The 25867-nt window shown below is 42.3% G+C and overlaps 1 protein-coding gene across 1 annotated transcript in view; it reads right to left on the reverse strand.

Annotated features, from left to right (window-relative positions):
• RABEP1 (rabaptin, RAB GTPase binding effector protein 1) overlaps nucleotides 1-24524 on the reverse strand; it is a 47597-nt gene extending 23073 nt beyond the window's left edge. Inside the window, exons 1-4 of the mRNA XM_036394947.2 lie at nucleotides 24360-24524; nucleotides 6044-6172; nucleotides 3943-4146; nucleotides 2578-2738 (exon numbers count right to left, since the gene is read on the reverse strand). Of these exons, the coding sequence (XP_036250840.1) occupies nucleotides 2578-2738; nucleotides 3943-4146; nucleotides 6044-6172; nucleotides 24360-24393 (528 nt within the window). The 5' untranslated portion in view covers nucleotides 24394-24524. The remainder of the gene's footprint in view (nucleotides 1-2577; nucleotides 2739-3942; nucleotides 4147-6043; nucleotides 6173-24359) is intronic.
• Nucleotides 24525-25867: the final 1343 nt, after the last annotated feature.

Below are 25867 nucleotides of genomic sequence, written 5' to 3' on the forward strand. Positions count from 1 at the left end.
AACTGTGCTGAGAAGAGTATTTATATTCATCACAGCTCCAACAGCAAAACAGATCCTTTCCTGAACAGAAAATGAGGTCTGACTTAAATAAAATAAAAAAAAAAGCCAAGTCATATTTTGCCAGTGGCCAAAGTTTGGGGACAGCTCATCCCCATGTCCAGAATCAGCCCAGTCATTCCCCAGCAGGGAAGTACATGCTGCTGTGATAGATTGCTTTTAGCTGCTGTGAAAACACAAAAAACCCAGACCTATCTGGTACTACAACCCAACAGGAAAACAGATTTTTATAAATCACTGCCAAGTTTTCTGAAAGATTAATCACTAGGTGAGCATGTTAATCATTAGGTCAAGGTATCCACCTTTTTTGAGTTGGGAAGGGAGATTAAGAAGACAAATTTACAAGGTTTTCTTAGAAAATGACTTCTTAGGAATCATTGGTTTATGATACAAAATCACAGAACAGACAAATTCTCTACAGAAATCAGCAATTTGCAACCTGAAATGTATTTACATGGAGAAGCAAACAAGAGCATGTGCTCCACCAGACAAGCTCTTTCTGACAAAAGAACAAATAAAGATGGAGTATAAGCATTGCTGGCTGCAAGTGCCATTTTGCATGAGGAATTGATCACAAGTCTTCAAATAACACATCCCAAGTGATCAAGAAAGTTCCTCTTTTCACACTGGCTGCTGACACATGAATATTCATTATTTTGCTGCCCAAGCAAACCTTTTTATGGGCTTGGGATTTGCTTGTTTGTTTTTAGGTAAAATTGAACGTCCTCTTCCTAATTTTGATCTAATTCTTAGTCTCCTTGAGGAAAAACCTTTGTTATTATTAAACCTCACAGGTTTAATAATAACAAAGAAGATTAGAACCTCATGCAAAGCAGTTTAAGCAATTATTTCAAGCTGCACTCTGAAAACCAGATTTCCCCCTCCCCCTACTATTACATAAGGTACATGTTCCTCTGCTTTACAGGCCTAGAAAGCTTTCCAAACTCCTGTTACCAGAGATTAATAAACTGACCACCTTTTCCTTTAGGGATATTTAATTCCCTTTTAAAGGACTATAGTTGAAAATGCTATTTATCTGCTAAGCTGAACTTCTCTGCTAAAGCCACTGAGTTTAGGTGAGCTGTGCTGTCATGTCAGCAGCTTGCAATTTCAATTTACACAATCAGTAGTTTCAGATTAAAAATAAGAATCAGTTGAGAGAGATTGTTCTCTGGAAGTGCTTCTTGGCAGGTAGTTGGGAATGCAATGCCAGGGCTTTTACACTGTGAACTCTGCATCCTCTGGGTTGTTTCTACAAGACTCACTGATCCAGCTTTGAACCTCCATTCAGCTTCAACCAAAGTATTTTTGTCCTTAATAAGACTGAAACCTTTTCTTAAAAACAGTAAATGTCTTACAATTGCAGTGGGATTAGAAGAGGCTTTACCCTGACTCTTACCTTTGAGATCAGGGCTCCATGAAGTGCAGTCCCACAGCAATAAATCAACTACAACTACCAATAGTCAGGAGCCTCTTCCTAGGTCTCAGAAAAAGTATTCCATTTTGCAACACTAACACTGATTGCTGCTACAACACAGTAAAAATAGCTAAAATGTTTCTCATGTGGAACGTTTGTGGTATTCCATACTGCATTTCTTCTGCAGACAGCAAGCAGGAACAGGGACAGGTAGTGATGTGGCAGATTAGAAGACGTTAACCTACTTTATTGAATTTCAGTCACTACTTTAAATTTGTGTTAGAACACCTTGAAGACTAAGGTAAGCCTGCTGAGATGAGAAATTCATGAAAATGCAAGTTATTATAATAAGATACACAAAGATTTTTATAATGCACTGATCTATTATGACATGTTCAATTTCCTTCCTGTCTGAAACACATTAAATTTTCAACCTCAACAAAAAATAAAAAGAAAATTCAACCTCAAGACAAGGCACCTCAATCTACTTCATCTATGAAGTTTTCTTAGTGTCAGATCTTTGTACAACTACAACAACATCTGTCCATACTCCAGAGCAATTATTTTTCATCATCTAGAGCCTGTTATTTTGTGAAGCAAGATTCTGTACTTCATAGGGAGGCAGCAGAACTGTGATGCACAAACATGGCTTACTTTAGAGAAAGAGGAAAGACATCTTAGATACTCTGAAGTTTTAATGGGCACTTTAAGTTTTTAAGAGCTGGAAAAAGAAGCAAAAGTAAAGAGGTGTAAAGCAAACTTTATACTGCAGTTTACTGTCAGGCCAGAAAAATCTAAAGGTGGTTTTACTTGTGCTCATTTGACATCATGACAAGTGCCTTGACAAGGCTGCCTGTTTTTACCAGCTGAAGGCTAAACTTTACCATCTTCTCAGGTGCAATTCTCTCACTGAATGCACATAATTAGGAACAAAGCTTTCAGGGCTTTAAATGGATTAGGTCATGATGACTTCCATGAACAAAGGCTGGCAGCACCAGGCTGTGTAAACTGCTGAGGAATTACAGCAGCCATAGGAATGAACCCCTGCCTGACCCCACAGGCCTATCCTCAAACAGAAACTGAGGAACTCCTTTCCAATGTACCTTTTTCATTTCATTTTCTAGGTTTTCCTCCTCCTGGCCTTCAGACAGTCTCCTCCTCAGCTCTGCAATTTCCCTCTCCATGTTCTCTCGGTACTGGCTCCACTGAGCTCGCTCCTGCTCCATCCTGTGGTGATACTGCAGCTCATAGTCACGGACAGTCTCTAGAAAACAGCATTTTCAAAACTTCTTTTCAATGTAAGTTAAAGAACAGGGCTTTAGGAAGTCCATCTCCAACCACTCAAAGATTTACTATAATTAATCAAAACTAGGACAACTCTCCCTTCCCTCAGACTCCTGCCCCAAAACCCAAATACATAAGTAAAAGAACTGAAACTAAATTTCAATTAGTACCATCAACAGAACAGAGAGAAACAATTCCCAAGAACTGTGCAATTCCTAATTTCAAGGTAATGTACATGACTAATATCCTACTTAGCAGCACACAAGTACATCATCCAAACAAATGACTAGAGCCCTTAAAAGGTACTCCAAAATGCAAAGAAATTCAAACTTCTCACACAGCTTCCATTTCCTCAGGATTCACACCACCCCTCTCAGCTCAGGAGCTGCCTGTTTACACAGGGACAGCAGCTAGCACAGCTGAGCCTTAATCTAGGCTCATGTATCTGTGTAGGTCATAAATAAACAGACATTTGTGTACTCAATATACATGAAGGTTTGTCTGTTCTGGGTGAAAAGCACAATGAGGTGATGGAAAAACTGCCCACAGCTGACAGGCTCTAGGCTCAGGATAGTGTGATCCTGTCTGTGAACCTTTAAGAAAACACATTTGTGGCAATAGTCTGTTCCCAGTTCATATCCTTGTGTTCATTTCCTTTGTCTCGGAAATGTCAACAGCTGTGCAATGTGCAAATATAACAAGGAATAGATGAGAACTATCTGAAAAAACCACCCAGGACTGAGAGAGCAGCATGTGCAGTCAATACCCTGGGGGAAAGGCCCATGTGAGTACTGGAGGGACACTTGACTGTGTGAGAGCAGAACTGTGTTCACACAGAAAGGAAAAAAGAGAATCATGCTGGCAGCTTAAAGCTGTTTGCAGACTTGTCAAATTACAGACATCATACTTATCTTTGTGGAAGGATGAAGGATCACATTCATAGTCCCTCAAAAATGCTTTGCATATACATGAGGTTCCCATGGCCATGAATTCTAAATTCTGTCCTCAAACTGACAATAAAAAACCCATCAAGCTCCCTTTCACAACCCTGAGAACTACACTTCATCCAGCCCTTCTGCAGCTTTCCCAAGCCATAACAATTACCCATACTCTGAGGAAGAGCAGGCACAAATCCTTATAAAAATCAGGGAGGCTGATCTCAGCACAGCTTGCCTGGTTGTTACCTTTCATGATGGCCTGGAGGGAAGCCACTTCTTCTTGCCACTGCCTCTTGACCTCATCGATGGCCTCCTGCTTGGTGGTCTCTGACACTGTGGCGATGGCCTTGATGTTCTCCATCTCGGCGTGGGCCTCCATCAGCTGCGTGCGCAGCTGGCCCAGGTCATCCTGGGCTGCCTGCAGCACTGCATTCTGCCTCTTCAGGTCCTCTGAAAGGAGCATTGGATACATTTAGCTGCATTCATGAGTTCAACCTGAAGTGTAGCCCCAGTTGCTATGGCAAAGAGCAGAAGGGAGTGAAGGAAGCACCGGTATTAAAACATCTACCTGTAATGACTGAACAAATGTTGGCAGGTGTCTTCAGGGAATGCTTTTTCTTGACTTTGCTTGCCCTTGCCTTTTATTAAAGGAGCATCTTATGGATGGAGACACAAAGCAGACACTAGATATAACTAGGATCAATATACCTGATGAAAGTGAACTGTGCTTTTCATCAGTTCTTATTATTTAACTCATTCTGATAATGAATCTGGAAAAGGCATGAACAGACTGGAAAACAGTTTTACCCCCATTTCTGGGACCAACTTGGTTCTCAATTTGGAGGGAACACTTCATATTTCTTGAACAGAAACACTCTGTGACCACTTTGGAGAGACCAAACAAGAAGAATATGCAGCCTAATTTCCTCTTTACCAACGACTTTGGTAAAACTGAGCTTCTACAAATAAAAGGGATACATTCAATGGAACAGCTATGACTTCTCTAACTGTTGCAAATATAAACAGAAATTAAACTAACTTCATATTAGCCTCCTGAATTCTCAGCTAATCTGAAATAGACAGTTCTGGAAGACATATATTATATAATTAATTCCAAAAGCACTAACACAAAATATGTGTTTTATGCCCACATAGCCTGCTTCAATGGCAATCCCTTTTAGCAGAAACATCTGGCCAGCACACAACCAACACCAAGCTATATCCATGTATTTCCCTCAGGGCCAAAAAGCTGAATCAATCCCGGTGCTCTCATCCTGATAGAGAATATAGAACCCAGAGCTAGTCAAATACTTAAAAGGACATTAATCCTTGTGTAAAAAAAAACAAGACTCTGTAGCATTAATATTCTCAATTTTCAAATGACAGTATTAAAGATGGGTCTAAACAGCTCCAATGAACATTTAGGAGAGGGTCTTGGAGACAGGGAGGGGGAAAACCTTTGGTGGGTGTAAACAAAAGAAAAGTAATTACTTGTATATTCTCCTCTGGTGTCCTTTCACTTCAGTAGCTGTGAAAGTTGGGGTGTTTTTTTCTTCCCCTATCACAATTTATTTTGTATTCTTTGACTGTACCAAAATGGGAGAATTATTGCTGATATCATCAGTAGTGTCTTGTATCTTAAACTTCCTTTCATCCAGCCTTAGAAACACAAGGAAATAGGCTTGCTGTATGATCCAGTCTTCATTATGCCTTTGTATTTCTGCTCTCATAAGCTTATACAGCAGCTGCAGTCTTAATGCATTGTGTTTTGGCTCTGCTTTCATATGTTAAAGACAGGAAAATCATCAGAATTAGATAAATCAATCTGGCTCACAGAACAGCTATCTCTACTCTCTGATCCTTCATCAGATATTTGAGCTCATATGATTTAAATTTTCCTATAAATTGTGTTATTGAAATAGATGCCCTTGGCTGGTATTAAAACTTTTATAAGGTTTGCCTGCTTACAGCCTACCTCAGATGGAAATTTAAGACAAATAAATGCTACATTAAAAAAAAGGCCACAGAGTAGAAAAAGCACAGCACCCAGGCTATGTCTTCCCATTTACCAGATCAGCTTCTGCTCAGGGAGCACATTCTGAATTCAGGAAATTAGTATTAAAACTCACTAGTGGTATTTCTGCATGGACATCAAGTTGCTTTAGTTCCTTTCCACAAAGCAAATCTTTAAATTTAATTCTAAAGTTCATTCTAGAATGCTCAATAGTCACCTATTGAATCTCTTACATTCTTATTATAACTGTCTAAAAGACTATGCTTCATACAGGGATTATTTGAAGATGAAGTTCAATAAATTTTAGAATAATTCAGAGAACTAAGAACTTACCTTCCTTAGCCAGGTATAACTCCTTAAATTTTGCTCTCTTTTGATTAAATTCTTGCTCAAGTTGCTGCTTTGTGCGCAGAAATTCTGCATTGACCTTTTCCAATTCTGCTACCCGTTGTAGAAGAGCATCTAAAAATAAAGCAGAAGATAAGGTACGTCACTAACAGTTACCCAGACATCCCATTCTGCAAGGCTGAGGTTTGAGGCTTACTCCTTTTAAAATATCTTTACTTATTAGCTCTGCTCCATGATAATGAGGAAAACTAGCCAGTCCTGTAAGGAACAAAGGAAGGTAGGTTTTCTTTAAACTGTAACACCAAATTTTAATTAAAGATCTCTAGGGAACTAGAGGGAATGTGGCAGGGAGTTCTGCAGAAGACAATCTTCCAAAGAAAGCCACAATTTGGTACATACAATGAAGGAAGAAATAGAAATAATTCTGGTGATGGTTTTTTCCCCTGGGAAGTGTGAGAGGGCTGAGGAATAAAGCACCAAGTGCTCAGAGGCTGAGGTCAAAGAAAGCAAAGTGACAGCAGCTCAGCTAACAGCCATGAAAGGGCAAAGCACAGGAAAGAAACCCTGTGAGCTAAAAATCAGGTGCCATCATCAATCCAGTCCTGCATGTTAACCAAAGGATGAACCAGATTACACCTGGAGAAGTTTGCCAGAAGATGACCACAACCTACAGAGAATTAATTGATTGTAAGATCAAACTCTCCTCATTTCCAGCAGGTGAAAATCCTCAAGGGGGCACATACATCACTGTTTTCCACGATTTACCATATCAGCCCTTCATCTGGTGGTACAACAAAAGAAGGAAGAGTAGGAAGCCTACAAAGATTGTTATAACATGCTTATTATTGAAAAAAACCCCATATTATACCATTTTATGATGCTATAAAGACCCCCTACAACCACCAACCTATCTGCATGTGCAATATCAACTTCTTTGCACCTCAAGTTCTGCTCTAGGTGGCAGTTTCACCTTGCACACCTCAGAATTCAAATATGAAATAGAAAAGACTGATGAATCAGAACAAAACACATCTCCCTGCTGCAATGCACTGGGGAAAAAAATGTTCTTCTATATGAGTCTCTGTGTGTTCTGCAAAAGCATTTTGTGGGCATGTTCCAACTCTGCTGTGCAAAGTGAATCACTTCAGCTACAGCCTCTATATAGCACAGACTAGATACACAAAATATTGATCCATCAGAGGTGTTTGTGTATCCCATCCAACACTTCCCACCACATTCACGTAGTGAAAACACTCCAAAGGCTACACAACTTCAGCATCAAACATCCAGGCTCACAAACAGCTGGAGTCAGCTCTACAGCTTGCAGTGGTAAAACACTGGCTGGGCAATGCCATTGAGATGGGGTCAGTTATTTTTGGTACCAGATGACGTAGAGTAAGAGCAGACACAAACAAAAGGAGCTTCTAAGAGCACAGGTATGTTTTACTGATTGCTGGTTAATAAGAGCTTATGGTGTTACAAAATATAGCACCTAATCTCTTCAGCTCTGTACTGAATAAAAGAGAAATGCAGATACAGGACTGATGAAATTTTAATGTCGCTTTTTTTAAAAAAAAATCCTAATTTTGGGGGGGTTTTAATCACTTTAAATACAAACACATAGGTTTTTATGGCCAGCAGAGAGGGGGGTTAGTTCCTTATGTGATAGATCCTTATGTGATAGTTCAAAACCAACTGCACAGGAGTGTTCTCCAGAAAATGAAAGGAATCTGCAGCAAAGACATTGAGAGCAAAGCTTCGAGTGAGTTCAGAGAGTGTCTGGATCAAAACCAGGGATGAAACACCGTGGAACCAGGTCTGGGTAGGAAAAACGCTTCCCAAGGTTAAAGGGTTGCCTTTGATCTCTTGCTGAAGTCTTGCAAAGGGAAGGGGTTTGCCTGTGCTTCCACTCCCCACAGTCCTGTGCAGAGCCTGCAGCCACTGTGGCACCTCCTGCTCCACCATCCCACCAAGAGCTGTGCTGGCCCCAAGGAGCTGGGCTTGAGCTCAGCTTCAGCTCCTCAAGGGAAACTCCTGCAGGCACTAGAGCCTCAGGGAGCTGGGTGCCAGGGCCAGCCAGGCAGCTCTGCATCCACAGGTACCACCCTGCAGCCTCCAGCACACATTCCAGCTGAACAAGGAGGAATCTGGACATCATTCACCTTGCACACACTCTTTTGAAGACCACACAAATAAACTGTTTCATTCTACAGTTAGTAATCCTGAAAGTTAAATCAACTGTAGACTCAACTCTCCTGCCCTCAAAGATGACTCGAGCATTCCTTGTTTACTTAATTCCCTTTCCATCTTCCTTCAGCAGAGAGACAGCAGCAGCTGTGCTGCTGCTCCCATCAGAAAGTGCAAAGCAACCAAGCTGTACTTCTTCTGAAGGTGTGAGCTGCCTCTGCTGAGGTTGGAAGGGCAAGAGGACACCCCAAGAGCAGAATGTTCAAGTGCTTTCAGCTGGGGAAACAACAGACTCTTCCTTTTGAAATCTTCCTGCCCAAACAGAAAGAGGGAAGGCAGAGTCACCAAGAAGGAAATGACATTTAAATATTTACATTTTTTACAGTATTCTCCCCTCTCTACAGCCTGGCAGTTATGTCTAAAAAGTAATAAATAAATAACTAAATAACCCCCTCCACAACTGAGCTCTGGCAGCTGTCAGGGCCAGCTGCAGGCATTCAAAATAACAAGCACTTTAAGAACTCAACTGCAGGTCATCCATCACTGCAACTGTGCAGTAACATTGTTCTTTCGATTCTATACTAAGTTTAAAGTGGTTTTACCACCTGTGCTACATATACAGCTCAGGACAGACCTCAGCACATCCCCACTGCAGTGAGACAAGGCACAAACTTGAGGACAACAGGCTTTATAGGTCAGCATCAATCCCCTCAAATGCACCTGCATTAGAAGTAAAAGTGAAATAAAGTTTATTTTCTGAGACAACCTATCAACTACCACCTTTCTTTTAAGTGATTAGGTTTACAAAGAAATTATTTTCTTCTTCAGAGGTACAATTTCTACAAAAGCCATATAGTCACTTCCCAAAACACAAGTGTGATCCCAAGCCCCAGGCACAGGTACCCTCGGGCTCCATGGCACAGATTAGAGTCCACCTGGACATGCACTGGAGTCAATGGCAGCAAATGGGCTCATCCATAGATTTCCAATTAGGCCTTTGTTATTTATCACTTAATTCGCACTCTGAATTTAGGTCCAACTCACCCCAGGCTTATAAGAGAGCTGAAAAAGAAAACTTAAATTGCTATCAACTTAAAGGCAGCCCCAAAGCAAGCCATCCATTTGCAGGCAGCACTGCCTGGGCTGCCAGGGCAGCCATCAATGTTTAACCAGGTATGGGGCAGAGCAAACACAGCCGAGATGGGCAGCGCTGCTGGAGCCCTGCCCGCTGCCACCGGAGCCAGGGCCACGCACGGCACCGGCACAGAACGCTCTGGATTTCCTCACAGAACACTCTGGATTTCCTCACAGAAGACCTAATTCCCTATTTAGGGCCCTAGGCCATCAAGAAATGAACAAAAACCCTAAAGAAACCCCCAAAAATCCTATCGATTTCTTAGCTTTGGAAATAGCACTGAGAAAACTTTAAATTAAAATTGATAGCCAAACTAAAAAAATCCTAACAAGAAATCCTTCTGGCCAACAATTTAAAATAGTGGTTTTTCACAGATTATTAGGCTAAAAATGCTACAGATGACAACATTATAGATGCCAATTAAATCAGTAGCTTTATTTCTAGCTAGCAACACTGATTTTGCAGAGACACTCAGGTCAGACACAGGGATCCCCATCTCCTGTGGAGCACTGACATTACAGCAAAGCACAGTGAATGTCATCAGGTGCCTTAACCAGGGAGAAGAACTCAAAAGAAGTGCAGCAAAATCCATTTCAGAGCAGACTCATTGATTTGCAGGAGAACCATGAAACTGCTGCAATACATGAAGAGAAACTCTAGTGGAAAAAGCTACAGCTTTCTCTTAACCCACTGCACAGCAAAATTCCAATTTAGGAAAACACAGGAAAAACATACATTTCTTACTGACTAGTAATTTATATGCTGTTCCACAGACCAGCTCCAAAAAGAGTTGAATTTTATTTATGACAGTTTCCAGTTACACAAACATGTAGCAATCGTTCCAGAACTAAGACAGACAAAGCTGATTATCAATAAGACTATTTTTGAGCACCAGGTCTATTTATAAAATTAATGCCATAGAGCTTTCTGCTTGATATTTAAAGAGTCAAACATGACATCAAGAGTCCAGTCCAACATAGCTGAAATATGAAAACAGAGCAGAAAAAATCTACATGTACAACCAACTTTTTGGATACAAAAATATACATAGTTTCTGTCATTTTCTACAATTCTTTTGTTGTTATCATTGCTTGAGACAGAAGTATGGAAAATACTTATTTCTATGAGTATGAGTTTCTACTATAACTTTCTACTATTTTCTATGAGCACTAATTTTCATCTATCATGACATCATTCTGGAGCCACAATTATGCTACTTCATAAACTTTTAATCTAAGTCTGCCACCAGACCGTTCATATGGACTGCTAAAAGCTTTTCTTTATTGTACTCAAACAGGATTTGATGAAAAAAGACAACGAACCTCCCCCCGAGTCTTACAATAAACCCCAATTTAAACCACATAAACCCCCAATAAACCCCAGCTGTTTGCATGAGGCACTCAGGAGCAAAGGAACAGATAAAGGTTCTTTGAATAAGCATGTTAAACAGAAGCAATTCCTGACTTATGACATGGGGCTGCTTTTTTTCAAGAAATGACTGCTCTTATACACAGATATCCAACAGCAGCAGATCAAACTGGAGGGAAAAAAATAACCAGGAAGAAAAGAATTACTTGCTCTTCTCAAACTTGCACTTGCAAGCATCAAGCATTTTATTTACTGAGCCAAATGGCTCAAGCTCACTGGTCACACACTTTCCTTGTTTTATTTGAGGGCAGAGAATGACCCCGGGCTTCTCACTTGCCACCTTCTTTTTCAGAGTGGCACCAAACACCTCCAATTGTCACAGGTCCCCTTTCAGAGTGTTAAACTGTGTGTGATGAGGAGAACTCAACCCCAGAAAGGGAAAAGCAGGGGGTTCTGCCCCACAGCCCTGCCCTGGCACAGCACCTGGAACTCAGTCCCAGAAAGGGAAAAGCAGGGGGTTCTGCCCCACAACCCTGCCCTGGCACAGCACCTGGAACTCAACCTGAGAAAGGGAAAAGCAGGGGGTTCTGCCCCACAGCCCTGCCCTGGCACAGAACCCGGAATTCAGCCCCAGAAAAAGGAAAAGCAGGGGGTTCTGCCCCACAGCCCTGCCCTGGCACAGCACCTGGAACTCTGCCCCAGAAAAAGGAAAAGCAGGGGGTTCTGCCCCACAGCCCTGCCCTGGTACAGCACCTGGAACTCTGCCCCAGAAAAAGGAAAAGCAGGGGGTTCTGCCCCACAGCCCTGCCCTGGCACAGAACCCAGAATTCAGCCCCAGAAAAAGGAAAAGCAGGGGGTTCTGCCCCACAGCCCTGCCCTGGCACAGAACCCAGAATTCAGCCCCAGAAAAAGGAAAAGCAGGGGGTTCTGCCCCACAGCCCTGCCCTGGCACAGCACCTGCTCCCAGCACTGAGCTGCTCTGCAGAAGGAGCTCAGGCAGTTCTCCCCTTTTGGGCAGTGCAGCTTTCAGACACTGCTGCATTCATCCAGCCATTTCTGGCTGATTGTGCAGCTGAAGGTTATTTGACATCCACAATTTGTTCTCTATTGACTAAACATTCACAGGCAAACAATCCAGTACCAATTTAAGGCCAAATCCATAAAAACTTGGTATTGCTGACAAATGGAGGTATCACCATGCAGATCAGAGCCTTGCTGCATTATATCTGTTACAGAAGCTTTATATTTATTACAGTAAATCAGCAAGTGCAGGATGAAAAATATTCAGCCAAGCACTGTATGTTACCAACATCTAAACATGTAATAAATACTCTATTAACATCAAGTGGAAGTTTGCAATATATTATTAAAGTTTTAAAGTAATGTTATTTTTAATTGAAGCTGATGACAAACATCTTTCCACTATAGCCTCTAATCTCAATAGTGCCTATTCCCACTCTTTATTTTTCTTTTTTATGTTAAACACTGTGTGACATCCTGCATTAAGGATTTTAGAGAGAAAATGAAAAGCCATAACTAAATTAAGTATTAAAATCTGAAGAAATTTAACTGTTTGAATAAATAGGAGGACTCTCTTCTATAATACAATCAAGAATCACAGAATGATTTGGGCTGGAAGGGGACTTAAAGATCATCTCATTACAAAGCCCCGGCTTGTGCAGGGACACCTTCCATTAGATGAGGTTTCTCCAAGCCCTGTCCAACCTGGCCTTGGACACTTCCAGGGACGAGGCAGCCACAAGAAGAGAGCAAGCAAAAGGGGGAGAGAAAACAAAGGTCCTTTAAATGGCTTAACTAAACCTGCAGAGATGAACAGCCATATGCAGTAACAACTAAGAGATTTTCCCCTACTGTGTAACAGCACAGTAAACTTCTTTATGCACAACTACAAGGAAAAGAAGGCCAACACACAGTTTCTCCTTCCCCATTTTTTTTTTCCACTTCCACTTCCCATTTTTTCTCCCTTTTCACAGCACTCACAATGTGTTAACTACTTCCTTGCTTTGTTACTGCCTCCTTCATCTTCTTTCCTGGACACAAAAGCAGGCAGCTGCTTCCTGACATCCACATCTCCATCTCATGACACTCCATTTCACCCAGAAAAGGAAAATCACACCTGACTTCCAGTTTGGTAAAACCACTTCATGTGACAAGTAATGCTCTTCTGTACACTTAGTCATTCTGACCCCAGGTTAACTTAAGTCTAGTTTTAAATTTATGCTTAGTTAACCATTATTCACATTGGACTGCAGTGGAACACTGCTCACTCACATCAAGTATCATGGGAATGCATTTAAACATGGATGTCCATGCTGACAAAAGTGAGCTTGAAATTTTTTCCAACAGTTTGTTTTCATTTGCCAAAAGCATTATTTCTTCCCAAGGACAGTCCCCTACCTCCATCATTATAGCCTGGCTTTTTGTACATCCCTGCTCACCATAGTAGCTGCTTCTCTCTTTTTACTGGGCTGCCATCAGAACTCTCAGTTCTGTGCACACAGTCTTCTCCAGAGTAGTCCCAACTTAATGCACAAAAAGTTTTACCATCCTTAGTTTTCACTCTATTTCATCTCTGCCACTGATGTTTTGGTGAGGAGAACAATTTGTCAAGAGATTTCAGGAAAACACAATTGGTTAGTATTTTTTCCCCAAGAAAATCAACCACACTCTGTGCTTTATCAATTATTTGAATAATTTAAATAGGGCAGCAGTGGATGAATCACAGAGTTGGAAAAGTCAACCAGACAACACCATTAATGGAATCCTATGGAAAGGATTTTGGCTGTATCCTGCTGCTACCACCAGTGAATCTCCTCAGAAACACAGTGTTGCTAAGCTTGAATGCATATCAGAGTATTTCAAAAGTCAACAGCAAGCTACAGTCTGGTGAACTTTGAATTCATCTACAGTGACACAAAATGGAGAGAGCAGAGTTACCAATCTCATCACAATCACCAGCATTTTCCCTGCTCCATCAGTGCTTGCATCTTGTTCCCCTTGCTCTAACAATTTTTCTTTTTTATAACTGCTCTTTTCAGGAGGATCAATTTGGAAAAACAGAACAAAACAAACAAAAAACCAAACCAAAACCGCTCAGTGTTTCCTTGGATTTATGAAGAGGGTTATTTACTCTACAGGCTGTGGGCATTTACTCAGACCAGTCACTGCTAGAGCAAACAAGAGCAGGGTGATGGCAGCACAGAACTGGGCACGGTGAAGTCCCCAAGAATTGGGCACATTTCTCCAAGAGGGTTCACAGCTGGATTACACCGCTGCCAGCCTAGGTAGATCCCCACACCCTGCAGGCACAGCAAAGCTCTCGGAGAATTTCACACATCTGAGCTCAGACAATGCAGCTGTCAAACGCTTCACACCCGTCCCTGCCCCTTTCATTTCACCAGCCTGTCCCTCCTCATTACCTACAAGACAAACACCAACAGAGGGTGTTTAAAGCAGGCACAGAGGCTCCGCCAGCCTGGAACCAGATCTCCAGCACAGCCACCTATTCCCTTCCACAGCATTTGAAAACAAGTCCCCAAAAATGTCAACTCACATAAATCTTCCTGACCAAAGCAAGACTGAAAATATGAATGAGCCTTCGTATTTACACAGGAATATTTCTGCCAAGTTTTTCCACACTACCACGTCTCATCATTTGTATGATATAACCAAAATATCCAGAACTGGATTACACGTGGCAGTTCCACTTGACACTGAGGTTTTCAGTGTGTCTTCCCAGTAAAAGAAAATTTAAGTTGAGGATATTGTCTGTTTTAGTAAACCAGCAGGAATCTGCTGTTCTGATGAAATAAAAATATTTCAGATTGAGAGCCATTTAGGGGGAGATTCTGATATGCATCTCATTTTACAGGAGACCCCCTACACAATTTGCACTCTGAGCACCACTAATATAACTGTTCTCTTAAAATGTAAACATTTGCTAAACCCAGACAACAGACTGATTTTCTTTCAAGATAATTTAATTGCTGACTCATTTGCAGTGGGAGGAAAAAAATCCCTGTGACACCTTATTATATGTTTATCACTTCGCCTACAGATTTATTAAAGGCTGTCCTCTTCAGGCAGAAAAATGGGAATAAAGTATGACTCAACTCTCAGGAAAAAACAACCAACAAAACAACACAAAACAACCCTACTGCATTGTTCTCTTTGATGAAGTAAGTTAATATATAAAAGAAAACCATTACATTAATTCCAAAATTCCCCCAGACACCACTAGTCTGAGATCTTGTGCTGTCTTGCTGTTTGTCATGGGGCCAAGAATTGAGGTGCAGCTTTGAGAGCATTCAGGCTACAGACCACCCCTGGTACTCTTCTTCCCAATTTCTGAGCAGAAAGAATAAATTAATGATAACCTAACATGCTTAAAAATTTAAAGGCAGGTAACAAAAGTGAAATATAGCTCACCAAGAAGGTGATGTGGAAGAAACCAGAAAGAAGCCAATGTTTGTGAAATTGATACAGGCAATGGCTTTTGTAATTTACCATTGTTACAGGTATGAGGATATTGCCATTTAAAGCAAATTGGCATCTTTGTGGACATTTTCAAAAGTTGAAATAATCACAAGAGCATGGAAACTTATTTCCACATGCACAGCTACCAGACAGCAGTACAGTAATTTCACAGGTACCAGAAAAACTTCAGAAACAGCAGCAACTCATGAGTTATGGATGTGAACAAGCAGCACAAAAGGGAATCAACACCTGATTTCTTTCCCACTGTGGCTCCCTATCCCTTGCTACATAATCTGGCCACTCAAATTGGTATACAGAGAATAAACTGGGAACGAGAACAGGTAAAAACTTACTTTCCACAAATAGCAATTTTAAAATTTTAGTTGCCAGAACAGCAGGTTGTAGGCATGAAAAAATGGGGCTGTAGAGTAGCCACTTAAAAGTTATAAATCTTAATAAATGGCCTGGAAAATACTGTTGCTAGATATATGTATGGAGACATTGTGATGATAAATATAGTATGACAAATAATAATAATATAAGACAATTAACATCTTTATTTGATAAGGAACAGGATACAGATCCTATTATTTGGAGCAAGGTTTTGACAGCAATTTAATAGGTTCCCTGAGAACAACAGACTAGTACTCCTCCAAGCCTCTAGAATTCATTTCTTGACAGAAAATACTGCTGAGATTCTATATATTCATATTTTTTGCTACCGCTTATCAACTACATGAATTCCTGAACAGTTAAAAAGGAAGAAAATCCTCCTCCAGCATGAAATTTTCAAATGATTTAAAATATTCCAGGGGTCTAAGCAATACAGAATGCAGAAGCTTGACTAAGCCTGCAGTTACAATCATTTTAAATCAATTTCTGTACTGGTGGTCATCTGCCAGGGTAACTCAGCACTCCCACCTCACTGTGAGCACATGTGCCTTTTACCCCCACCACGCTATGGGAGCTTTTGACAGCAGTGACAGCATCAGAAGTGATACAGGAAAAAGCTGGAGGCTGGGAGGGGAGTGGGTCTCAAACCAGGCCCAAAGCAGACCACACCTAGCACTCAGCTGAGCACAGAGCAGACCTGACACACACGTGGCAATGAACACACAGACCAGAGTAAACTGTGAAAAAAACGGCAGAACGATACCCTTGGACTCTCATATTATTACTGTGTGGTCTACACCCTTCCTTTATGCCAGCTCTAAGGCTTATCAGGTCTTCCACTAAATTAAACTAATGAATGCAGCAGTGAGTAGTTCTCAGCTGGGTGACTGAGCTGAACTGGGCTCAGTGATGGGTCCAATGTGCAGAGCTGGCACAAAGGCAATGAGGGAAACACGACTGTGGGAGCAGGAAGAAAAGAGCAGGAACACTTCTTTCAGCAGCAGCAACCTTCTAGACTGGCTTAGCTGCAACATGAAACCACAGCCTATGGGTACAGTGTGATTATCAGTTTAACCTAAGTGCTTGCTGTCTGCCAAAAGAAACAGACTGGCCTTCCTTCTGTCCCCCACTCTCCCTTGTGGCTACTGAGATTGGTGTAGTCATGCAGCAGAACTTACTTTTTAAAGACTTGATGACTGATATTTGTAAGTGATAAATGACCTTTTTCAAACCCTGATTTCTATTCAGACTCTCCAGGGGAAGCTGACAAACTTAATTGGTATTAGAAAGCAAATTCCAAAGCTCAGGTTTCCCACTAGTGTTTGTACACACTCAGGTTTTGAACAAATGCAGCTGAAAGAGTTGCACTGCACTGCAGTTTCCAGTGCTTAGACTGGTACAAAACCTAGAGCTGAAGATAAAAACACATCAGAAAACATTCCTGTCCCACAATAAGATTAGGCTCGCATTTACTCTTACTGGAAAGCAAATACACAGTTAGATTAGACATTGTAGCAGGCCATTACAGCCCCTCCCGATGGATCCTCAGCTAAATGTAATCCTCAGTGCCTGCAACAAATTTAACTTTGTAACATCAGGAGTTAAAGCACCAGTTGGAGATTTAACATCTTTATCTCCAGTTTCATCTGAGACTCCAACAGAAGCTGTGAAGACCAGACAGACAGCTCTAATATCTTCACAGCTAGAAATGTCACTCAAGCATAGAACCCAGCGTTTGCCTAATTGCCTTCCCATTAATTTCACATGGGAGAAGATACAAACAGACATTGCAAGCTGGCAATTAAGAAAATCTTACTTGAAACCAATCTTTAAAAGAAAATTTAAAAGATGCAGTATATGACATAAAGATGCCAGCCTGTCAGATGATCTGAATTAACAGAGCCAAATTTGTGCCTTGTACTTCACCAAAATAAACCAGGTAACACCACAGATAAAATGTATCAGAGGGATTTTGGCACGGGTTACTGTTAATGTAAGATGAATGTTCCAATTCTTGTGCCTGAAGTCAATGGGAGGCTAATATGAACTCCTGTAAGCCTTAGGAAAGACAATTTTCTTAAAGGATACTGGACATGAAAATTTATTGTAGATGGTTAAAGTACTTACTGCTTGAGCAATAACTTCTAGCAGTCCTCTGTGTTTCTTCCTGTGTAGATTAAGGCAACGGCACTGAACGCCCAGATGTAAGGATTGTATTATACTCTGTGGTTTTATCTGCATTACTGTTTGCAAGTTACTGCTTTGTTATTTTTTTAAAGCAACCAACCATGGTGCTGCCTCCTCATTTTGCATAGCACTGATGCAGCATAGATGAAAATAAATCACTTCTGTTGGGCAGTATTTTAATGGTGACCAGCCATGCAAATACAAAGTTACCCTACCAAGGCAGGGTGTGGGGGATAAACAGTTATACAGGAAACACCTACAAAAACGGTGAAAGAGGTGTTTCTCCTTTTGTTGTGCATATTCCTCGCCTTTGTTGCCATTTAAACAGCACTGCAAATCTTGTTGCAATTATCTGTAAGCTAAAAACGTGTATTGGCAGAAGATACAATACAAACCACACAGTCTATTCAGGTCAGTGGCTTAAAGGCATGGGAAGACCATTATAATCGACAATGCTGGTTTGGTTTGATCCCCAGGTAATCCTTCCCTCTCACCTCCAGGCTATTCCCTCTGGAATACACAGTTAATGCCACCATTGCCTTCCAGTTATTGATTCCAATTCACTTTGCCATGTATAACTTCTGTTATTGCATTTTTGCTCCACAGCTCTACCAAAAAACACTTTCAAAAACCACAAAATACAACAAGATAAATATTAATAAAATCCCACCCAAATTTAAATTTCTTCTCAGTGTGACTCACCACAGTAAGGCTTATTAAGTGCTTTTGGCTTATTAAGTAACTAAAAATCAGACTGCCTTTTTTTTTTTTTCACTCCAGGATTCTGGTTATTTTTCAGTTCCTAACCCAGCCAGACACACATGACAGGGCCCTTAACTGCACACAGAACCAAATGAGCAGATCACAGCTCTGCTGTTTCCTGTCCTCCTCTCAAATGATACCAACTTTCAGAACTGCTCTGATAGCCAAAAGATGGAACACTTCTATTTTCTACTTCTATTTCCAAGAGGCATAAGTTAACTTCCAACAATGAATTTTTTGCAATCTCTGAGGCCCTTATCTACTGCAGTTTATAAAGATACCAAGGTATTAAAGAATTAGATGTCAGCCAACCTTGTGATTAGGTAACTGAAGTTCACTGCCTCAAAATTGTATAATCTGTTCTGAAAAACCACTCAGAACCTGAACAGGCATAAGGCAAGGCTGAAAAGCAGATAAGTAGCTCTGTATACCAAGAATAAAGCACAATGAGATCTTCCTTCCTGATTCAGCATATTTAGGGAGCCATATTGCTTGGAAAAGACATTTTTTCACTAAGGAAGTTTGTAGAGTCATGCAAGTTTCTCCAGAAGAGGAAGAATAGAGGGATGTGTGTGATGCCACAGAGCAGAGCAAGGCCTGGAGCAGCCAAAACAGGGCAAGGTCCAGGGGTTACCCCCAGAGCAGAGGTTGCAAAAGGCAAGAAGAGCAATATTAAAGAAGCTGAGGTGGTGGCTGGGAAGGAGGAAACCAGAGGAGCTGCTGAAGAGCAGCAGTTGCCCAAGACACTGCCAAATGACTGACTGGGTGTTTGACCAGGGAGGGAGCAAAAACCTGAGAGCAAAGAGCAAGCAAGGCCACGTTTCTGCTGCTTGGCTGTGTGGAGCAGGAATTGCCAGAGGAGATGGAAACAGACATAAAAGGTGATTCAAGAGCTTTTATTCTTCATTGTACTGAAGGAGCCAGGCCTGGGAAGAGAAGTGGAGGATAGGAACAGGAAGGAGGGAAGCACCACCACAAGTCAGCTGAACACCAAGGGGAGTTGTGGCTGGCAGAAGGAGACATGAATGGGGAAAAAAAATAAATGCACACAATTCCTCATTATATCAGCGGTCATGCTGCACTTCTGCACTCTTAGGGTACTACAGACACTGCTTATAGAGTAACAGGACAACTCAGAAGTTTTCTCAGGTACTTTCCAGGTAAAAAAAACCCCTCCTCCTTCTGAATAGCACAGAAATATTAACCAAGGGTACACTGCTCACTTGTTCTTCCTATGCCAATTTACAGAAAAATATCAAATGATCTAAATTTTTCCAGAGATAATTCATCATCATGCTTAACTGACTATACTATGACTAAAATGACACAATGCTTACCCTATTTATAGAATAACTTGTGGAGTGTAGTATACCATTAATGCAGCCACTACTAAATCAGACACTAAAATCAACTCTGCAAGTAAATGCTGAACCACTGAGAAGTACCAGACCTTTTATGTAGAAGATGTTCCTCTGAAAAACACACACAATGTCTTTCATAGCAGCCTTGTTAGTAAGTGTTGCTTATCAATGTTACCAGTTCTTACCTTGAAAGACTTCAGTCAGAGTAAAACCATGAACTCAGGCTTTTTCTTTTTTTTTTTTTTTAACTACATATTTGGTATTTTTTAAGAAGAGTGTAATTAAAATACCTAAATTCAGGATAGAAAACTTCACATCTGAGAAGCACTTTTTAATAAAATGCCTGGAGTGAAAACCCAGCAAGTCTGCCAGTCAACCATCACCCATAATGAAGCCTATGGGATTTGGTCCACTCCCACACTGACAGAAATTGTTTGGTTTAGCTTCTTGAAAGTTTTAAAACAAAATTCCTTCTTCAATCACTTTCAAGAGAGTGCATACAAACTAGTTTCACAGTGGGAATCCAGTCCACCCACCAAGGGCTATGGGAAAGCAGTTAAGCATCCAGAGGCACCAGGCCAGGAAGGGAAGAAAACACATTACTAAGTCCATCTTCTCCATGACAATGGTGAAGTGGCCAAGAAGCAATAAAAATGGGCAAAGAATTTACATCTGCCAGTGTCCAAAATGCAAGAGAGAGTCAGTCCATAGGTTAAAGCATATTCATTGTGCCTTCTGGCAGATCAACAGGTAATGATAAAGGACATGGTCAGGGTATTTTGCAAAATTAGGAGATTTGCAATTTTACTTCAACGGGAAAACAGACACCCAAATGTGGATATTCCCATTTCAGAGCAAACTGACCTGCTGAACAGATCAAAACTTCCTTAGTAACATGTACATTCAAGATGTCTGTTTTCTTGAAACCAAATTCCAGATTTGTCCACTGAAATGACAGAAAAACACACAGCCTAAAAAAAATTAAGTGTGAATGCTTGTCTTTTAATTAAAATGCATTTTTAGTATATTAGTAATAACATTGCTATAATATTAGTAATAATATAGTAATAATATCAGTAATTATTGAATAATAATAAAGCAAGGACCAAGCAAAATGAAAGTGAGGGAAGAAATATTTTTGCCTCTTGGAAAGTACCAACAATTTTGAAGTTACTCCCCAAGGGATAAGAGTTTGACATTTGACAGTTCCATCAACAAGGCAGAGCTGAACATCAGCACTCATGGCCAGTCCCCTACGAACCACACCTAGCTTGGAGATGAGTAATAGCATTTTTAGATCCTTGAATTTCGTTTAAAAGTGATATACTTACAAGGAAAATAAGTGGAAATATAAAAGCACCTGAGGTTTTGTTAGTTAATTTTCTCTGTGACATCCCTGTCCTCTCCACCAGCAACGTTTGTCCCTGGAGTGTGTGACAGTGACAGCAAGTCCCAGCTCTTGTTGGGATCCTGGATCATTGACACAGGGACACAATGGGGATCACAGACTGCTGGTGGCACCAAAGTCAATATGGCAACATCCTCCAATCTTCCATCTATAGCTGAGCAGCTCTCTCCTCTGAGAGCTGGCACTGCCTCCCACCACTCCCAGACTGACACTTTTTACTGGCCTGAGTTACTCCAATACTGGATCAATTCCTTCTGCCAGCAAGTTGTTATTAGAATATTTGATAGACTGTGCCATTAACAGTTTATCACTGAACAATATCAATGGATATGCTAATTATCAGTCTGACTGCACTAATGGTTTAAGTTTAGAGCAGTAAGAAGAGTTTAATAATTGGCCTATCATTCTAATTAACTTTAGTATTGAAGAAATAATGTTTTATGTTACTGCAGTTCCTTCATCGAAGTGTTTTCCAGAAATGAGAAGGAGAATTAAATCCTGAGAATTCTGATAGGGAAAAGCTATGCCAACACATTTTGTTTGGCAACCTTACATTCAGAGATGGCAAGCACCCAGATCCAAACTAAACCCAGGGAGCCTGGGAGGTTTGAATTTTGAATATTATATTCAAAGTAAAAATATTTTGAAAAATAAGACATTACAGCTGTGGTAAAGCAATCTAGACAACACACATAAATTAAAATCTCTCCAAAAAAAGCCTCTTGACCAGGATCAGCAGGCAGCACACACATACCTACCTGCAGTACAGGGCAAGATCATGAGCTCCCAGCACAGAGCACAAAGCTCCAGCAGCAGCCAAGGGCTGCCCTCAGCCTCCCTGTGATTCTTATCATATAGAAACTCTGTTACCCCACACGGTGGATTAGAGGGTTATTAATGTCTCCACCAATTCAAAGTACAAACCAGGGTAGGACACAACACCCATTCTTTTCCTATTTCTCTGCACTATTCCTTCCCCTATTCTTGGGCCCATTTTCATTGCAGTGCAGGCTTTAGAATAGAAAACAATTTCTACATTAATTCCTCTCATGTTATTCCAATATGTTATTTCTACCACAGCAGAAAAAGTAGTAGTTTTATATTTGCTTTCCACAAAACGAATCGTAGCGGATGTGTCTTGCATGAGTAAAGAATGCATAAGTTATTTATAATCAATATAAGTAATTATAAAAACCCATTATTTTTCCTTAGGGAAACATACTAATCCAGTTTTATTTTGTCATATGTTATCTTAAATTGGAGGTTATGCTACTCCTTTAAGCAATAAATCCAGTGCACACAACTAAAGATATGAAAGAATTAATTTCTTGATTTTTTCCACGTTAAAATAGAACACTTTCAAGGTACACTTTTGGTATATTACTTACAAACAAAAGCAACACAAATGAGAACAACAAAGTGGATAAAAACCCCAAACTCGGCCTATGGCTGCCAAAGGAGGATGGGGAGAGGAACCATTTTAGGAGCTCCAATTCTTCACTGTAGGACACAGCAACCACTTTCAGAACCCACCCAACTTTCCAGCCAGTCCCTTTCTCTACAGCACCCTCACCTCCCCACAGCTAGGGAGCAGGAAAAAGACAGCAATCCATACCTCCTGTAAGACAGGCTTCACCAACCTATCAAACCACTCAATTGACTTGCACTTTTTAAATAGCAACAACACAAATACATCCAGCGTGGATCTTCTAATACACTACAAACCTACAGCTACCCTTCTGGTCAAGGGGCAGCAAACATTTGTACACTGAACAGCTCCCCTGCACACCTGCAGTGAGACAGTCTGCGAGAGCCAAGAAGAAAATTTGCTGGAAGTTGTTCTGCAGCCCTTAGAAGAACAATAAACAATGGTTATTCACCACAAAGTACAGGAGAACAACCCCTACCTGTACTGACCTTACAAGCATGACAGCAGGGAAACTCACCTTCCCCTCAGTGCTCTCAAAGGACAAGCCAGCAGCGACTGATCTTAATGTAGGGAAACCCCCACAATCTAAGCACCTTCATCACTAAAATTCTCAAAAGGCAGGCTGAAATCCCTAAGGATAAGCACTTTCTGGTGTAACTCCACAAAAAGGAAAAAAAAAAAAGGCCCACGCAATTCCCTAGACATGCATAATTAAGAATACATCATTGCCCTTTTCTAACAGAGTGCTTCCCCAAGGAAACTCAAGTGTTCTCTAGAAGAGGAGAGCTCTGGCCTAGTCCAATGGCTGGGTGAGCACCAAGCCTGCAGGATTCCCTTCCATACATCCCATACAGTAAAATAAACACTGTCCCTTCGACCTCACCTTCCAAGCTAAGCATTACCTACAACTTTTTTATATGCACGCAGCTCTGTAACCTCTTCCAAGGTAAAAAACGTTCACAATTCCTCTCAAACCAGAAACAACCTTACCACAGCAGGAAATTCAGGGAAAGCTTAGCTTCCTTCTGCACAGGTACATATCAGCTTGAGAGAAGACCTGTTATTTTCTTTGTCTTTTCTAGCAAAGAAACACACTATTGACACTGCACACCCAACCTGCACCTTCCGAGTGCCTTTTCGAACACAGCCAAACATCTCCCGCCGTGGCCAAACCAACGACGGCGTCCCACTCGGAGGATCAATGTCTGCCTGGATACACCGCCACCCTTCCCCTGCCAGGGCGGGGAGGCCTCGTCCCATCCCGGCTGGGCTCCCGTTCCCCAGCAGCAGCGCGTCCTCCCAGCGTTATCCCCGCTCCGTGCGCGCCGGGAGCCGCCCTTGCTCCACATTTACAGCCTAAAAATCCACTTGCGCTGTCTCCCGCCCCCTCCCAAGGCCTTCCCAGCCGAGCTCCCCGGACCGCTCCCCGCTCCCTCCCGGCGGGTCTCCGCTCCATGCGGGCCCCCGGACCCTGCCCGGCCGATCGCGCCCAGGCCGCCGCCCTCGCCCCGCGGCCGGCGCGGCTCCCAGGCGAGCCCGGTGCTGCGCAGGCCGCGCCGCCGCCCCCGCGGTACCTTCGGTCTGGGCGCTGGGGCCCGGCTGGGCCATGGCTCGGCGGGCGGCACCGCCGCGGCCTCCTCCGGGCGGGGACCGCTACGCCACGGGCAGAGAGACGGGAGCGGCCGGGCCGAGCCACCGCCTCCTCCGCCTCATCCTGACAGCGGCCGGCGGCGGCGGGAGGGGAGGACGGGCAGGAGGAGGAGAAGCAGCAGGAGGAGGAGCCCCGCGCAGGCGCCCACGGTGAGACACGGGAACGGCTGCGGCCGCCGAGCGGGGAGGGACCGGGAGGCGAGGATCGGGACCGGGAGGCGAGGATCGGGACCGGGGGACGGGGACCGGGAATCGGGACCAGGGACCGGGATTGGATTGGACTGGGAATGGGAAAGGAGACAGGGAGTGAGGGTAAAGATAGGGAGCAGGAACGGGAACCAGGGACAGAGACTGGGACAAAGACCGGGAGCCAGAGACGGGGCACAGGGGCAAGGAACAGGCACCGGAATGGGGAACAGGGGCCGAATACCAGGACCAGGGACCAGGAACGGAGTAAAGGGACAGAGACAGATATTGGGGACCGGGGAAAAGAACTTGGAGAAGGGACCGGAGACAGGGTGAGGGTGATGATGGCTTCTCCCGAGTCCCTGCCCGGCCTGGCCCCTCAGTCCCGGGCAAGAGAGAAATGGCCGGGCCTACAGCCCGGAGGCATAACTAATGTTCGTTATTGAGGAAACAACATCAAGAAATTCTGCCCTTTAATCACAGGATCACTGAGGTTGGAAAAGACCTCATCGAGTCCAACCTGAGACTGATCCCCAGCTTGTCACCTTGGCCATGGCACTGAGTGTCACATCACTGAGGTGATGACTCACCCTGAAGGGGATGGAAGCACCCAAGATTCATAAATCCTCATGGACAAATGACCCTCAAAAGTCATGATTTGCCTGCAAACAATCAGGAAGTTTTATTAGTAAATTACACACTTGGCATGGAAATCAGTGTATTAGTCCCTGGCCTATTTTTAGTTGTCACACTTGTTGTCACACCAATAATGCAGCTGTGACCTGGCTGGGCAGTGGAAGGAGCCTGTCCTGCCGAGGGGTCCCTTCCCCAGCACCCATGGTTGGGCTGTGTTGATGGAGGTTTAGTCCTTTGGTGGGTTTTAGTCCTTCCACCTAACTGGGAGAACATGTCTGAACTCCAGGTTCTAGCAATAAAATGGTAGATCTATGTCATTTGAGCACATGTAAAATCACAGAATGCAGAGTTGGAGTAGAAATTACAACACCAGTTCCTTTCAAGGTCAGGATCTGTGACAACTCACTTTTCTTATGGCTTGCATACCCTAAAATGAGTCACTTTTAAACTGAATCTCACTTGTTGCCACTGTCTTTCAAGCCTTGCTGCCAAAATACATGGTATGGCAAGGCACAGGATTCTGCATTTCCCATTAATTTTTTGCTCATTTAAACCAAATGCAAACCTGAAATAGGAAGTCTTTGAAAATTATTCCATTTTGCCCTTTTTG

This window comes from Molothrus ater, chromosome 21 (genome assembly GCF_012460135.2).
Source record: "Molothrus ater isolate BHLD 08-10-18 breed brown headed cowbird chromosome 21, BPBGC_Mater_1.1, whole genome shotgun sequence".
Taxonomy (NCBI): Eukaryota; Metazoa; Chordata; class Aves; order Passeriformes; family Icteridae; genus Molothrus; species Molothrus ater.